The sequence below is a fragment of the Alligator mississippiensis genome, chromosome 11 (assembly GCF_030867095.1).
Source record: "Alligator mississippiensis isolate rAllMis1 chromosome 11, rAllMis1, whole genome shotgun sequence".
NCBI lineage: Eukaryota > Metazoa > Chordata > Crocodylia > Alligatoridae > Alligator > Alligator mississippiensis.
This window is the reverse complement of record NC_081834.1, coordinates 45,949,201-45,964,331: the sequence shown is the minus strand read 5'-3', so window position 1 is coordinate 45,964,331 and position 15,131 is coordinate 45,949,201. Positions and strand designations below refer to the sequence as shown.

The 15,131-nt window shown below is 51.4% G+C and overlaps 1 protein-coding gene across 8 annotated transcripts in view; it reads left to right on the top strand.

Moving 5' to 3' along the window:
- The window catches only part of CPEB1 (cytoplasmic polyadenylation element binding protein 1), a 73,277-nt gene extending 66,883 nt beyond the window's left edge, over positions 1 to 6,394 (top strand). For 7 of the 8 annotated variants that reach the window (XM_019499388.2, XM_014604490.3, XM_059714946.1 and 4 more), the window contains 2 exons: positions 2,656 to 2,736; positions 4,955 to 6,394. In XM_019499388.2, the coding sequence (XP_019354933.2) occupies positions 2,656 to 2,736; positions 4,955 to 5,065 (192 nt within the window). In that variant the 3' untranslated portion in view covers positions 5,066 to 6,394. The remainder of the gene's footprint in view (positions 1 to 2,655; positions 2,737 to 4,954) is intronic. The other variant, XM_059714945.1, reaches the window with a different exon arrangement.
- Positions 6,395 to 15,131: the final 8,737 nt, after the last annotated feature.

The following is a 15,131-nucleotide window of genomic DNA, read 5'->3' as shown; positions in this document are numbered from 1 at the left end:
CTTTCCCTGCAGCTAGTATGTACAGGGAGGTCTGTGGGGAAGCAGTCTGTGCCCAGTGCAAACACAAGGTTGGGTCAGGGTTATTCTGACTCAAGGGACTGATTTGAGACCAGCTTGGAGAACTCCTAGCTGGAGGTGAGTGAGGGCTGTGCTTCCACCAGTGCTTGGGGTAGTGGGATTGCAGGTAAAGGAGGAGAGGTCAGAGTGGGTAAATGAGGGGCCATTGCTCCAGAAATGCCCTTTCTGACCACTTCTGAGCAGAGGGAAGTGGTGTCCATGTTCAGTCTGAGGTCAGGCATGAGGCAGGGTAGCACCTTGTTATAGATCAGTGGGAACCAACCTTTTTGGTAGGTGCCACACACCAAGTCCAGTATGCTGCCCAGGTGCCATTCCATTTCCCTTCCCCTACCTCATCTGCTGCTCTGCTTTGTGCTCCCTGCCTTATCTACTGTTGTGGTGCCTGCCCTTTCCCAATATGCTGTGTGCCCCACACAGACATTGCCCATACCACTTGTAGTGTGCTGCAGGTTGTGTACCCCTTTCATAGGCTAACTGGGTCAGAGAGCATGTGTTCACATAGGCATCAGATACTAGCATCTGCTGAGTTAGGCTTTTGGATATGAATGCTCCATGCTTCTCTGCACAAGTAAGGGCAGAGGCTCCTTTTAGTGCTATGTCCTAGCAGTGTAGATCCAGGATTGCTGGGAAGGGACCAAATGACCCTACAGTTGGAAGACTAAATTGCATGCTCTGCTCCTCACTGGGATTATACCTGTCCTGAGGATACTGGGACAAAGGGGGCAGGAAGGAGTTCTCCTGGGACAGCTGCTAGTCACACCATGGGTTGTTCAGACAAATTAGGTCAGGGTTAACTCTGCTGCCATGGTGCAACCTGCACAGTGAACTGCAGGGCCTGCCCCTTGCGCTTCTCTGGGGTGTGAGGTAGCCCCCACTGCCACATAGTTTCCTTCCACAGCCTCCAATCCTCCTCATTCCCCTTAAACCTGACCATCTGTTGTTGGTACAGGACTTGGTCTGTCATCCCTATCCACCTCTCCCTTCCCCCTGCGACCAACAAAAGCTGCTTAGCAGGAGAGGGGACCCTCTCACTTGTGTACTGAGGCAGCAGTTCCACAGCTGGCTTGAACTGGCCAGTGCTCATGGGGGAGTTAGTTTTCCATGGGAGCTGCAGCCAAACTGTAGACTACTGCCCTGGGTGATCTGTCTGCTTTCTGGGCTGCTCAAGGCACTGGCAGGCAACCCTTCTCTGGGGCTTGCTGACTTGCAGCCCTGCTATCAGCCTTAAACAGGAGCTGGTGGCCCAGTGTTGCTTATCTCCTCCTACCATATTGCTGCAGCATGCTTTATAGGTGCTCTCTCCTGCTCTTCACTTAATCTCTGGGACTTGTGGACAGTCTGGGAGCTTGGTGATTTGGTCAGGGTCTTTGAGCAGCTTGTTTCCTGCAGGGGTTGAGTGTTCTCCCAGCAACATGGACTGCATGAGACCAGCCCCTGGCTCTGGTGGACAGTGAACAGAGTGTCTCCACTTGGTTCATCAAGTAGTGATGTCTCTGCTGTCTTGGGATGCTGCCCTTGATAAACAGGCTGCAAGTGAAGTGAATAGTAGCCTGGTCTTCCTCCCTCAGTTTCACAGGCCCACATACCTGGATGATACTGGTGGGAAGAGACCATTTTCACACCCATGTGAGACTTGAGGAGCTCAGTTTACCCAAGTCTCTGGAAGTCCAGCCACATCTGGATCCCACCCTCCTGTTATAAAAAAATACCTTGGCTTGGACAGCTGATCCATTGCCTCATTGCTGTCAGGCCTCTCTTCTTTAGGTTGATGTTCATGACTAGGTCAGGGCAAGGACTTCTCAGAGTATAGCTTGTTAACCTGAAGCTGCTTTTTAGCTAAACTGCAAACTTGGCCAGTAACTTGAGTAGAATAAAAACTAAGGCAGAATTAGGGAATCTCAGTGCTCTGTTCAGATGGTTCTGATATGAACCCCTTTGACTTTTCTCAGAGTAGCAAGGAGGCCTGGGCTCAGGTTGCAGTGTGGGACACGCCTTGTTGACCAGTAGGCCAGTGTTTAGGGTGCTTACCTCAGAGGTGGGACGCCTGTGTCCCAGACACCCTGTTCCTGATGTGCTGGTACAGCACTTGCCTAGCAGAGGGTGAGTCAAGTTCTGCATCTCTGGTAAAGGGAGTACAGACTGCTTCACTTCTGCTGTAACTTGCTGGGTGCTCTCCACCTAAAATTGTTCTGGACCCCATGACTTCCAGAAAGTAGTAAGCTGGCTTCTGTCTGTAACTTTACCTTGGACTGTCCCAGAGGACTTAACCTCCTGCCTGAGGTCCCATCCTGTCCCCCCTCTACCCCCTGCACCCCCAAACTTCTGAGCTGGTCAGGACTGGAAGGGAGAAGAGTTGGACTGAAGCTACTTGTAGCTCCAGGGGACCTGCCAAGCTCCTCTTTTCCTATGATGTGCCTCACTTCCCACAGGCATGGCGTAGCACAGCCTTATCCCACAGCAATCTGCAGAGCTGCTGATGCAGCTAGGCAGAGACTGGCTAGAGCCACCTTTTTTCTCCTGAGTTCCCTGGTGTCCTGGCATTGGTCAAATTGTGACTCTCTTCTTGTTCCTGCACAGGTTCAGATTGATCCATACCTGGAAGATTCCATGTGTCAAGTGTGTAGTTCTCAGCCGGGGCCTTTCTTCTGCAGAGACCAGGTACTGCATTCATGGAGATCACTGCCTCCCCTTTCCCTGGCTTTCTTGCTTTGAATCTAGTCACAGCAAGTCTCATGTGCAGCATCTCCTGCACAAATGGAGCAGGCTCTGCCAACTAGCAGTTGCTTTGTAATAGACCAGCAGAGCATCTCCTTGAGGGCACCCACATGGCACTGAGAGCTCATTCACAGAATGTGTTGCCACTTGGGAGCCTCTCAGTCCAGATCCCTTCCCAGGCTGCAGGACTTAACCTTAGCCAGTGCTTAGGGAGAGTGAAGAACTCAAACTGAAACTTCCCCTTGGGACAGGAAAACAGCTGTATGAAAAGCACTTGTCTGCTTGTCTGGGTTCTCCATGCAGAATGGCAGTCCATCAGATGAGTTCCCTGGCACAGAGCTAATGATATAGGTTCTATTTTGCTGCAGGTGTGAACATAACTACCTTAAGCAGATGCCCCAACACATGACTACCTTGCTTCCCAAGTACAGGGAGCAGTTCAGGTCTTCAGGTAGCCATGGACTGCAAACCAGGGCCCTGCAGCCTACTACAGCACTAGACCAGGTCTCCAAATGACTGCTTCTGCCAAGAAAAGCAGCAGTACTGTGATGTGGAGTGCAGGGGCCAGTCTGTGATGTGGCCGTGGTCTGAAAGCCCTTCAGTGGCTGCATGAGACTCTTGCCTTGGTCAGTGGTAGAAACATTTTGGCCTGGCAAACTCCTGCTTGCCTCTAAACTTGGGGTGAGCAGCACACCAGCCCATGCCTTGAAAGAGTAGCCTTCCTGCTTCTGGGAGAGAGAATTCACCTTCACAAAACTCCACTAAGCTACACAGGGATATTAAAGCTCCCCTTGATCCTGGGTAGAGTAATACTGTTGCAGTAGATAAGTAATTTAAACAGTCACTGAGCTTATGGGGACTGTTGCGGAGGCTAAAACACTTCATGGTCCACAGACTTTGAAGATTGGTCTTAAACATTAATGCCAGTAATATTGTGATTGCTCAAATCAAACCTAGCCAGCACTGCACATTGCAACAAAGGTGTCCTGGCCAGTACACTCTCTCTAGGCCGTGGTCCTGGACCAACAAGGATTCTAAAAGCAAGACTGATTGTGGATGATTTTTTTTTTTTAAGCAGGATTCTGGTAAACCATACATACCTGAATTTGAGGAGACTCCCTGTCCCTCCCCCATTGTCTATATATGGAAAACTAATAAAATGGTTATGTTTTTCCATTTCTAAAATCTAATTATTGGAGGGTTGGCTTAGTTTTGTTTTCCACCCCCCTCCTGCTCTGCTGCAGCAGGAAAAGCAGGGGCAGGCAGTAGGGGAGTCAAGTAGCCTGAGCCTGCCCCTGCTGCCTGTCCCCACTCCTGCCACTTACCTGCTGGCTCTGGCTCCACTCCAAGGGAGCTCACACTTTCATAGTTGTTGGGGGCTGGAAGGGATCTTACAGATCATTGGGTCTAGCCCTCTTCACGTGGATAGGAAAGACTGCTGGGATCAAATGACCCCAGTAAAATGAGTGTCAAGACACTTTTTTGAAGATCGCCAGGGTGGGTGACTACCACCTCTGGGGGGAGCCTGTTCCAAACCCTCAGCACTCAGCTTTAGAAGCAAGCAAAACTTCTTTACATCTGAAGCAATCTTCAACCAGCTTGTGCTTATAGTTGCTCTGGGCCCAGCAGTTACACAGCAGCTGTTGCTGTGGTGGCAGCTCAATCTGGACTCCAGAGGCTGCAGAGGTTCAACCCTGGCCCTGGGTTGGAACTGCAGCCTGCTTTTTCCACCCCGTCACCCCCACCCCGTCTTGTACTGAAATCCTAGATGAGGGCCCCACCCTTGTTAAATGGGGGTGTCATTTTGGATTTGAGAAAATATACAAGTAGAAACCTGCTTACACTCTTCTGTTTGAAAGGGGCCTCTGGATGTGCCTAGAGACAGATGTTCCCTATTCCCAGGGCCTCCTATCTATCTAATTAGTACTTTGAGCTTGAGGTCTGGTCTTTAGAGACACCAGGGCCACCTTAGGGAGTGGGGGAAGACTTCTGGATTCCTGACTGCAGCTGGGATGGCCTTCAAGGAGCGAGATTGATCATGTAGGTTGCCAGCTTCCCTCTGTTTCAGATATCAGTGTCTGCACCCTCAGGAGACTGCCGGCAGCCAGAGCCCACCCGCAGCTTGCAGCTCTGTCCCTAATGCCCGTCTCCACTTCTGCAGGTCTGCTTCAAGTACTTCTGTCGTTCCTGCTGGCACTGGCAACATTCCATGGAGGTCCTGCGTCACCACCGCCCGCTGATGCGCAACCAGAAGAACAGAGACTCCAGCTAGAGAGGCGGCCGATGTGCTGGGAGCTGCCGCAGTTGCAGGAGAAAGTTCTTTTGTTAACCTGCCAAGTGGAGAGAGCGCGAGCGTGCCTGCCAGTGCCAGACCCAGAGTGGGAACGCGCTTCCTGAGGACTAATGGGGAAATCTTACATTCACGTTTGCACTTGCTGGTCTTTTCGTTTCTGCACTAATGCACAGTGAATTTTGTCGGGTTTTGTTTGGGGTTTTTTTGAGGGGGGAGGGCCCCTCAAACGATTCTGCAGTTCCCAGACTTTGGTACCTAGTTTGCTGACGAGAAGCAAAAAGGGCCATGTGTTGAGAAGGTGTTTATGCAGACACCTTCACCTAGGTTTTTTTATTTATTAAAGGCGCTTTTTTACATTCCTTGCAATACTGATGGTAATAATACAGGTCTCATTGGCTCCATTTTTTTGCAGTTGCCATACAGTGCCTTTCCATTCATTTAACCCCCATCTGAACGGCATAAACTGAATGTTCAGCTGGCGTTTTTTACTGTAACAACAAGGAGACTTTGCTCTTCATTTAAACCAAATCATATTTCATATTTTACGCTCGAGGGTTTTTACCAGTTCCTTTTTACACTCTTAAAACAGTTTTTAAGTAGTTTGAAACGAGAGATTTTTCTTTCCTGGCAGCTTCTAACATTATTGCAATTTGTGTCTGGGGGCTGCTGGTTAGAAGAAATGTTCCACAGTTGTAAATCCAGGGGTTTGCAACAAGAAAAAGGACAGGATTTTTTGGATTTGAAACTGGACCGGATAAACTATCTCTGAGCTGCTGTATATAGTTTTAAATAGTTTGTTGCACTTTTTTAAGTTGCACTTACGGGGGGTTGATAGAGGTTTTTAATCACAAAGTCACAGGACTTAATTTTTCTTCTTGTAACTAGCTAAAAAAGGGCTGCGTTTTGGTGGGCAGACGAAGGTTCATATGAGCCCTTTCTCTTAGAGGGGACGAGTACCTTTTTTCCCTTTTTTTCTTTTTTTTTTTGGTTTTTGTTTTAAATATATAAAGCAACAGTGCAGTCAACTGAAATGCTGCTGGGATTTGAGATTTTTTTTTTTTTTAACTTTTCCCCTCTATTGGAAGCTGTGTGCCAAAGAACCAGTGTCATAATTTTTTTTCCCTTTTCCTGCTGAGCTGATGTTGCATTGTTGCATATCCCAGCTGCTCTTTGTGGGTTTTTTTGTGAAGCTGTGTGTGAAGTCTCTACCTCATTGTAGTATATGCAGGCAAGACTGCACTCTCCTACTGATGCGTGGAGTAAGCTGTGGTGTAGTTTTTGGCACATAATAAACACGTTGCAGCAGTTCTTAGTCTGTCTGTTTTCATTTTTTGTAATGGGAGGGAGAGATGGGAAGAAGTCCTCTGGGGAATACTGATTCCCTGTTCAGCAGATGTAAACAAGCCCTTGGTTCCTGTGCTTGAAGCACGGTTCTGCCACCTTCCCTATGGTGGCATAGTTTAAAGTAGGACAAAAAAATCCCAGAATAGATGCCCTTCTGCAGTTCTAAATGCTCACACTGGGATTACTTACTTTGGTTTGATGCTATGTAAGTTGTACCACCCTGATGGGTCTTATGAGCATACTGGTGCCTGGGTGCTAGGCTTTTTACTTGAACTGCATGTAAAAAGCTCAGGCCTTAATAGGGCACAGCCCCTTCCTGAGGGTGCCGACATGTCCTAACTAAAAGGAGAAGCTTTTTACCTGGCTTGGTAGACTGACTGACTCCCTTGGTTGAGGGTCAGTCCCTGCTGTAGTTACAGGTGTTGTACATGGAATGATCTCCTCCCTGATGCTTTTAACTAAATCCTTGCCTGCAGAAGGTATTAAATCAGTAGCAGAATCTCTCTGGTCCATACTGCCTGGCACTGAAATACAGTCGGGCACATAGGAACACAGCAGTGAATGATGATGCCAGTACACTTCAGATGACCCTGGTCCTCCATGCAGTCTGAATGCTGTTTGGTGTGCTGAGGGATACAGCAGCCCCTTACACACAACGTGTGCTCGATCCCCTTCAGAGTGGGCCAGCAGGCACCTGAGGGTCAGTAACTGCAAAGGGTATAGTATAGGACCCGAGGCTTCTGAAATGCTGATTCTCTTCCCCAGCCAAATTCAAACTACACAGGGTGAGGTGACTTGAAAGAGGTGACTTCACATGTGAACATCTCTGGGTATTAGGGTGCAAATAAAATCAAATTACCTCGTTCTGATTTCCTAAGGATTCTGCAATGACTTGGCAGAAATGGCTGTGCTCAGATGACGTTTGCTTGCCATAGCCACTAAGAAGTGATACCCTAGCTGGAAAGAAAGGAGTAGTCCAAAAACCAAGGTTACCTTTTTGTGGCAGGGGACTGCTTAGAGTTTATATCCAGCAGAAGGGGCTGCATAGATGGAAGTATCACTGTTTAGGCAAAAACCCAGTGTTTTCCTTGCCAGCAGACCACTAGATGTCTCTCTGCTAAGAATCATAAATTAGGGTTGGAAGAGATCTCCAGAGGTCATCTAGTCTGGTCCAATCTCCTGCTTTTGAGGTTTCTTAGCGGAGAGATGTGCATTTCCCCAAGGGAAAAGGCATTGGCTGCAGGTGTTTTAGTACATAGCATGGGACAATTTCTCTTTTGTCTAATTAGGAAAGATGAGTCTCTTTCCCCCCTGCTCCCCCATGCCCCTTTAATCCTATCCCAAACTTAACTTCACCAACAGAGCTCTGAGCCCCAGTAATACTTGGTTCACTTGGGGCCTCCCAGCTTGAAAGGAAAGCCAAGACTGGATGCTATGACCTAGCTGTCCCCCTTTTGTTCTGTCTTTTTACACATTTTGTCTCTTGCTGAGCCTAGGAAACTGTTTTGGAGATGTCTGTAGCAGCTAAAGGTTCTAAACAGGGTCCAGATTGTGTGCTTGAAGCTGTACGCAACCCCAGACAGGTCCAACCTTGGAGGGGTTCATACAGACAATGCAACTGAAGGGTTTGCAGGGGCAATGGAGCTAAAGTGGGTGCAGCTTCCCTAATGGGAGCTGTCCTTTGAATAACAGTGCCTGTAAGATTGGCCTCTCAATCTGCTTGCATCCTACTTTGCTGTTAAACCGTGGGGGTTGCAAATAAATGGTCTTTCCCATTGGTGTTTGTCTGTTAATTGCCCCAGTTACTTCATTAATTGGGACTTGGAAATAATATTGCCCATGCTGGGAGGCTGTCAGCCCACTGCATTCTGATTGGAGGGAGCCTGGAAGAGAAGCAAAGGACGTCCAGGGCTGGAGGGTGTCCCTGGTGCAGTGCATGAGGGGGGAGAAATTGTTGATCCAGGCTTCCAGGGCCTGACAGAGCATTGTCCCTGCCTGTCTGGGTGCTGAGACTGGCTGTTGGGTCATGGAGCAGCATCGCAGCTAATAGGTTAAAAGCCCCAAAGCTCAGCACCTGCTCCTTATATTGCAAGATTGAGCTGCCCTGAGCAGCCCAGGTTTGCTTCATCAATGACCTGTCCCAGCCTCACCGGGGCACGTTGTACTGCTCTGGTAGATGAGGTGATGGCTGCTGCAAGATCCACAGCAGAGAAGATCCATCACCGCCTCCCTCCAGGGACCACCATTAAAATTGGGACCAGTGAGGGTCTAACACAACCCCACAACTGGAGAACCAGGTAAGCTAAGGGAGGGAGAAATGCATTGAAAGATGATGCAGATAAAGCCAATGGCTGTTACTTACTTCTCCCCCACCAACCAACAGTAATCCACCTTCACGTGGGCTGTCTTCAACCAGGCCCCAAGTACCCAGGGCGCAGACACCATCTGCAAGGTGGTGTGACTAGAGGTGGCTGTTAGCCATGCCATGTGGACTCCTGGACCTACAGTCCTGCTCTGAGATACGTGGGAATGACTGTCAGTGTTTGACTACCAAGGAGCAGTGATGGGTGGGACAACTGCAGCTGGACTTCCCCAGTGCACATGAAGGCTGGAATATGAGTATCTGTCCAAGTAGAGCAGGGGGGACTCCTTTGTAGCCTGCTCTACCATTTGGGCAGCTTGTTTCCCCAGTTCCTCCTAGGATACTGGACCAAAGAAACACAACCAGTATCCCCAGGTGACCTTCTCAGGGAGCATCAATCCCTTTTGACCCAAAGGGACACAGCCCAGGTACTTTTGAAGTTATTTGGTGATTAAGCAGGGCTTATAACTCAGGGCTTGAGTGAGGCAGGACAACAGTCCCAACAGTGGGGGGTCAAGGGGTGATGTTCAAGCATAAAGGAAATTTGAGCAGGGTTCTTTTTGCTTCTCTTGATTGAACTTGTCGAGTGTAGGAAAAGCTTGGGGTATCTCTGGCTTTCCTGCCTGATCCACATCCTGTGCAGCACATTCTCTTACAAGTGCAAGTTTGAGCTGTAACCAATGATGGTTTGCTCTGAGTCTACCCCCATCTTTTTCCTTCAAAAGAACTATACGAATTGCACTTATGTAGACTGACCTATACTAAGGCCTCTGGCAGTTAGGCTTGTAATTGCATTATAAAGTCCGATTTCTTTATTTTATATGAACTTCTACAAAAACATGGACTAATATTGGGAAGCTGGTTTTGCCTAAAAGTTGAAGCAGAAAATGTGGTGTTGACTTATCTGTAGGGTGGATTTATAACCAGGACAGTATGGTATTTGGATGAGAGGCCTCCTTGGGTGGCTGCAGAAAGTGCCATGGGAATGCTGTGCCCTGGGATAGGGAAGGGTCTGTGCTGACCCAGAGCCCTGGCTTGGGTCTTGCAGCTCTGCGAGTGCAAGTGACACTGGGCAAGGGGGGCTAACCACAGCTGTGCTCACTGGTTGTCACTGCCCCTTGCCAAGGGTAAGCCCAGGCTGAAACAGTAGCTGAATCCCACTGTGGCACTAGGGGATGCTGTCCCCATGCAGGGGGTGACTCCTCTGATAGGAACCACTGAGCACATCTATCCCTGCCATGGGTCCTGGCCCCTCCTCCCTGCCCCCATGTCACCAGCATGTCATGAAGCCTTGTTAAACAGCTGCTGCACCTCATGTACCTGCTGCTTTGTGAATAATTAAGCATGCAGCTCTGGACTGCTTTCCATACTGCCCTTCCCCTGGGGCTACCTTCCAGCTAATCCTGCCACTCTGCTCCCCTCTCACTCGCCCTGCTGCTCAAGCATAGCTTGTTCCTTCCTTTCTGTGTCTTGTACAGCACTGAGCCTACCAGGGATGCTGCACAAACACACAGCCAGAGCCTAAAAGGGCCATTAAGCCCCTAAATCCCATTACCATTCAGTAGGATTCATGTAACTTCCCCCTTGTGCCTTTGAGAAACTTCACCTATGATGAAGAATGGGATGAGGGAGCTGCAACATGTCAGGGTGGTCCATGAAAGGTGTAAGTGCTGTGTGAAACAACTTCTGTCAGTACGTGGTTAATGATAACAAACTCTCTATTTTGCAGGGTCTCTCCTTGTATGTGGGGAGTTGAATGAGGTGCTCCCCCCATGCTATCCCTCCAGAGCTGCTCACTTCCCCATTAAGGTGGGATCTCAGCTGCCAAAAGCATCCCAGTCCATGACAGAGGATCTGATGTGTGAAATTAGCCCCATTTCAGAGAGGGGGAAATTGACACAATAAGTGATGTGACACAAACTGGTGGCAGAACCAGGAGCAAAACCCAGGTGTCCTGAGCAACGAAAAACCTTAGCGAAGATATCAACGTTCCTGCGCTGTGAGGTCTGAGCTATTCAACAGCATTCCTTTGTGGATTCATGTCCAGGGTGATCATCAGGGAGAGGGCAGGGTGTTAAATAGGAAACTTTCCTTTAAAGACTTGATCAAGTTTCCAGCAGAAGGAAGGGGGTTGGGGGACAGGAAGAGAAGAATAATTTATGAAGTGCTATTCAGGGACCTGGAAATGAGAGCTCAGGGCTTCCATAGCAATGGACACTTGAGCAGCAAGGAGGCAGTTGGGGCAGAGCGCTGTGAGGGAGCAGGGAGGGGGTTGTTCGGGTGTCAACACCGGCTACTCCCCCTGGGAGTGCTTCTGACAGGTGACCCCTGCAGTGTTTGTCACACCACATCTTGGCTCTGGGTCCTAGCTCAGCCACTCCAGACTGCACTGTGTGGATAGTAGGCCAGTGTGGCAAGTGTCTTGTTCATAGATAGTGGCTTTTCTGCCCCTCCTGTGGACAGTGCCAGGGCATGATGCTCCCTCCATGGTGCCCTGAGATCAAGGGCTGCAAACCTGGCACCTGTTCCATTGCAGGAGGTTTGAAACAACTGCCCCCAAAGGTACGTGCACCAATGATGTCAGTTCTGCGCATATTCGTGGCTGGACGCCTGGGTTCCCTGTCCACCAGTTCTGCCACCACATGACCAGCAGCCAGTCATGGCTGTGACCAATGTCCCAGAGGTGGGAGGGGGGCCATGAGCACATGTGTGAGGTCCCCTGAGCAATGCCGGTGCCCCTAGAAGCTGGTGTATCCATCCAGCTGCAGGACTTGCAATGCAGTGTAGGATGTGGCTGGGGGACAGATCTCACAAGGAAGCAAAAGGCACAAGCTTAACTCCTTTGCCCCTTAAAGGAGGGCAGCTGAAAAGAGCATCCCCCGGTCAGGTCCTGGGCCCTGGGGGGAGAACGCAAGATGGGCAACAACACTTGAGCTCACTGTGTTGTCTTTCTGCCTATGTCCTGGGTTAAAGGGTACAGCCCAGCCTGTGCCCAGTGGGCTGACAAAGTACTGCCTGGCCCTGGGACCTGGAGCTGTAAGGCAGCACTACAGGACAGAACAACCCTCCTGCGGTGCTGCTGTGGCAGGCTCATGACTACCTTGGAGCCAGGCTGGTCCTGAGGAGAGTCTGAGCTTCCACTGGGCATGAACCAGGAGGAGCTCAGCCCCACCGAGAGGTGAAGCCTGAGGAGCGTGATCGAGGAGATTAGGACCCAGGGGAACAGCCTGTCAGTGCCTTCCCAGCAGGGGCAGCTTGAACCGCATCATCCTCAGAGCTCAGTTTCTTTTGCTCCTGCCCTTGCTGATACCCATGCCTCATGGTACTCAGCCCAGGAGCGCTGCCATGCATCGTGCCTACCAGCCCCTCCTGCCTGCTGCCAGCCGGTACCTGCAGGAGAGGTGGGACAAGGCAGACTACCAGGGGCACCGGAGGAAGGTACCCAGATGGGCACGATGGGACAGGGTGGGTTTGGGAGCTCAGTCCTGGAGGTAGGGAGGGGTTTTTTTGCAGCCCCATCTCTTTTTCCCTCTGACAATTCATTCACTTCTGTGCCGTGAGCAGCTCAGCCCTGCCTTTGCTTTGCTCCAGTGACAGCTGCACTGAGCGCAGAGAGCTAGTGGCAAGGAATGGCCTGGTGGAGGGTTGGGCTTGCTTTTCTGGAGCTAAAGCCCCTCCCCTGTGGCTACCAAGTCTACTAAAGCAAGAGGCAACCCGTGGGCTTCAGCACTTAAGGGTACGGCTGCATGTGGCTGGTCGGTGCTGCTTGCCTGAGTTTGCGGGCAGCCCCTTGGAGGTGTGGACTCCCCTGGCCCTAGCTGTCTTCCTGGGGTCTCTGCTCTGCAGGCCCAGGTGGACACTGGTACTGTAGCGTTGCATTAACTGTGGCTTGCATTAGCAAAATGGCCCAAGGCAGGAGAGGAGCCTGGAAGCAGGGGAGACTGATGGAGGGCATCTGGAACACAGAGTGAGCCACAGGGCAGGAAGGGCAGTGCCAAGGGGACCCTCCCACTGAGCAAGGTGAACATGGCAGTGAGATTCAGGATGAGGAAGTCCTGAATCCAATTTCTGGGGACGCAGTGACTGCTGCAGGGAGGCAGCCCTGGTTGGATCACAGTGTATCCCTGCTTCCGGTAGCCAGGGCATTGGTGGTCATAGACATACATTGTAAGGCTGGAAGGGACCTTGGAAGATCATCTGGTCCAGCCCCCACTCAGTCCTCAGCGAGAAGCCCGGTGAAGGGTCTGCCGAGTGGGTCCAATCCCAGCACTCATGGGGTCGGTGCCAGGAGTCAGCATGCACTGCGGGGTTCCCAGAGCGTGGGCCCCTGGTTCTCATGCATGACCCACTTCCCCCAGGCACCTAGCAGCTCCTGCTCCCTAAGGTGCCCATACCTACCCACATGCTCCCTAACCCACTGAGGGGGGGGTGTTATTCTGGCTGTAGGGTCCCCATGGTTGAGAGCGTTTGTGACTGGACAGGGAGCTTTAAGAAGCGCGATACGGAATATGCGGTGAGGCCTGGGGGATGATTTTGCTCGGCTGCACAAATTGCAAAACTGGCTCTCATTTGGGGAACCCCCTCCAGCATATTTCCCAGGGTTTGCAGATTGACTGGCATCCTCCTTCCCCTTGGGAGGGAGACTGAGGTCCTGAGGGTGCAGCTCCCCTCCTCTAGCCTGCCATGTGCCAGGCTGGCACAATCAACTGGGCCTGGTGCTTCACCAAGCCAGGACTCCAGGGCCGGGGTGGTGCAGCCATGTTCAGACTGCATCGTGACATGGTCTCTTTTGGAAGTGAGCAACAGGAGGGTGCCTGGAAATCTCACGACAACCTGAGGCAGGCTCCTGAGAGCTGGGAAGGATGTCCTGGGCTAGCCTGGGACACCACCTGTCTGGCTGCTAGCAGGGCTATAGTGGAGGGTGGTACCTGCAGTGTGGTCCACCAGTCTAATGCCCGCACCACACACATGCACCTGGCAGGAGAAACAGTCCTCCCCCATTTGCTGGTGCTCAGCTCCCCTGGGTCTCTCCTGTGCAGGTGGTGATGGCTTCTCCAGTGGTGAATACACAGGGGCTGCAGCCCCCCATCCACCTGCTGGTCAACCTCAAAAGGATGCAGGTGAGCTGCTCAACAAGGACCGCTGGGAGATGCTCTGCATGGGAGTGGGGCCTTACAGGCAGGGGTGGATCCCCTGGCAGGGTGTTGGCAAGGTATTGCCTGGGAGTGCAGTGCAGCTGGCTGCTTCCATGGAGAGAGGCCATGCCTGGAAAGACCCATCCCTAGGGGCTGGCTGCTGTGGCACAGGTACCTGCTGCCCCTGAACTGTTGTGGGGAGGGTCAAAGAGAGGGCTTCATCCTGGTGGGCTCGGGGCAACCACAGCTCCCCACAGACTTCAGGGTAGGCCCTTTCAAAGGACGGGTGGAGGCAGCGCTGGTAGAGGTTGCTATTGGCTAATTGGACTCCGCTCACTGGCCCAAAAAGCACTCAGTGATGGCTTTTGCAGGAGACTTGTGGGGCAGCGGTCCTGCTTTCCAAGCCAGGATGCCCTACAGGGGTTGGGTCCTGCCCTGCCAATTTATTCCTCTGTTAAGCAGCTGGCCTGCCCCACCGTAGAGTGGGTCGCATTTCCTGGGTCTGTGATGACTCTTCACTTTGCTGTGAAAGGGGCAGGAGGAATGCTGATGGATTGACTGCATTATTTAGTAGCCGTGGCTCAGAAAAGAGGGCTGCTTTTATGCTTTGGGTTTCGTTTCCACCCAGATAGAAAGAGACCGCCAGGCTATCCGAGAAAGGGATGATGGTATTCATGCTGCCAAACTGGCTGACATCAGACTGTCCCGGGGGCAAGTAGACAACTGGAACAACTACAGCGTGCACAGGTCTGTGCCCCACGGGGCTGGTCTCAAACATCACAGGGGGGGGGCCACAACCACTAGCTTCTGAGAGATGCTGAGGCCTCGTGATGGTGGTGGTGGAGGGATCAAGGCATTTCCCCCTCTTTTGCCATTCCCCCTGGCCAACCCGTAGACCATATCTATAAGGAGCCAGCTGTGGGCATGCCAGGCCGTCCATCTGTTGCATTCTGATTTCACACATCCTGTGCTTTGCATCATCCCTGAAAGACCCTCTCTTCTCAGACCCTCTGTGCTTCAGCCTTCTGCCCTTCCAGCCCGGGGTCTGTGTGGGCAGGTGGTATTCATCGCCTTCAGCCCAGTTCATCACAGCAGGGAGATTCACAGATGGAGCCACCCATGCTCTGCTCCTTGGTCTATGATGTTTCAGCCAGGACCTGCCATGCTGGTGCAGGTGTCTGAGAGTTGCAGGTGGTGAGTGGGA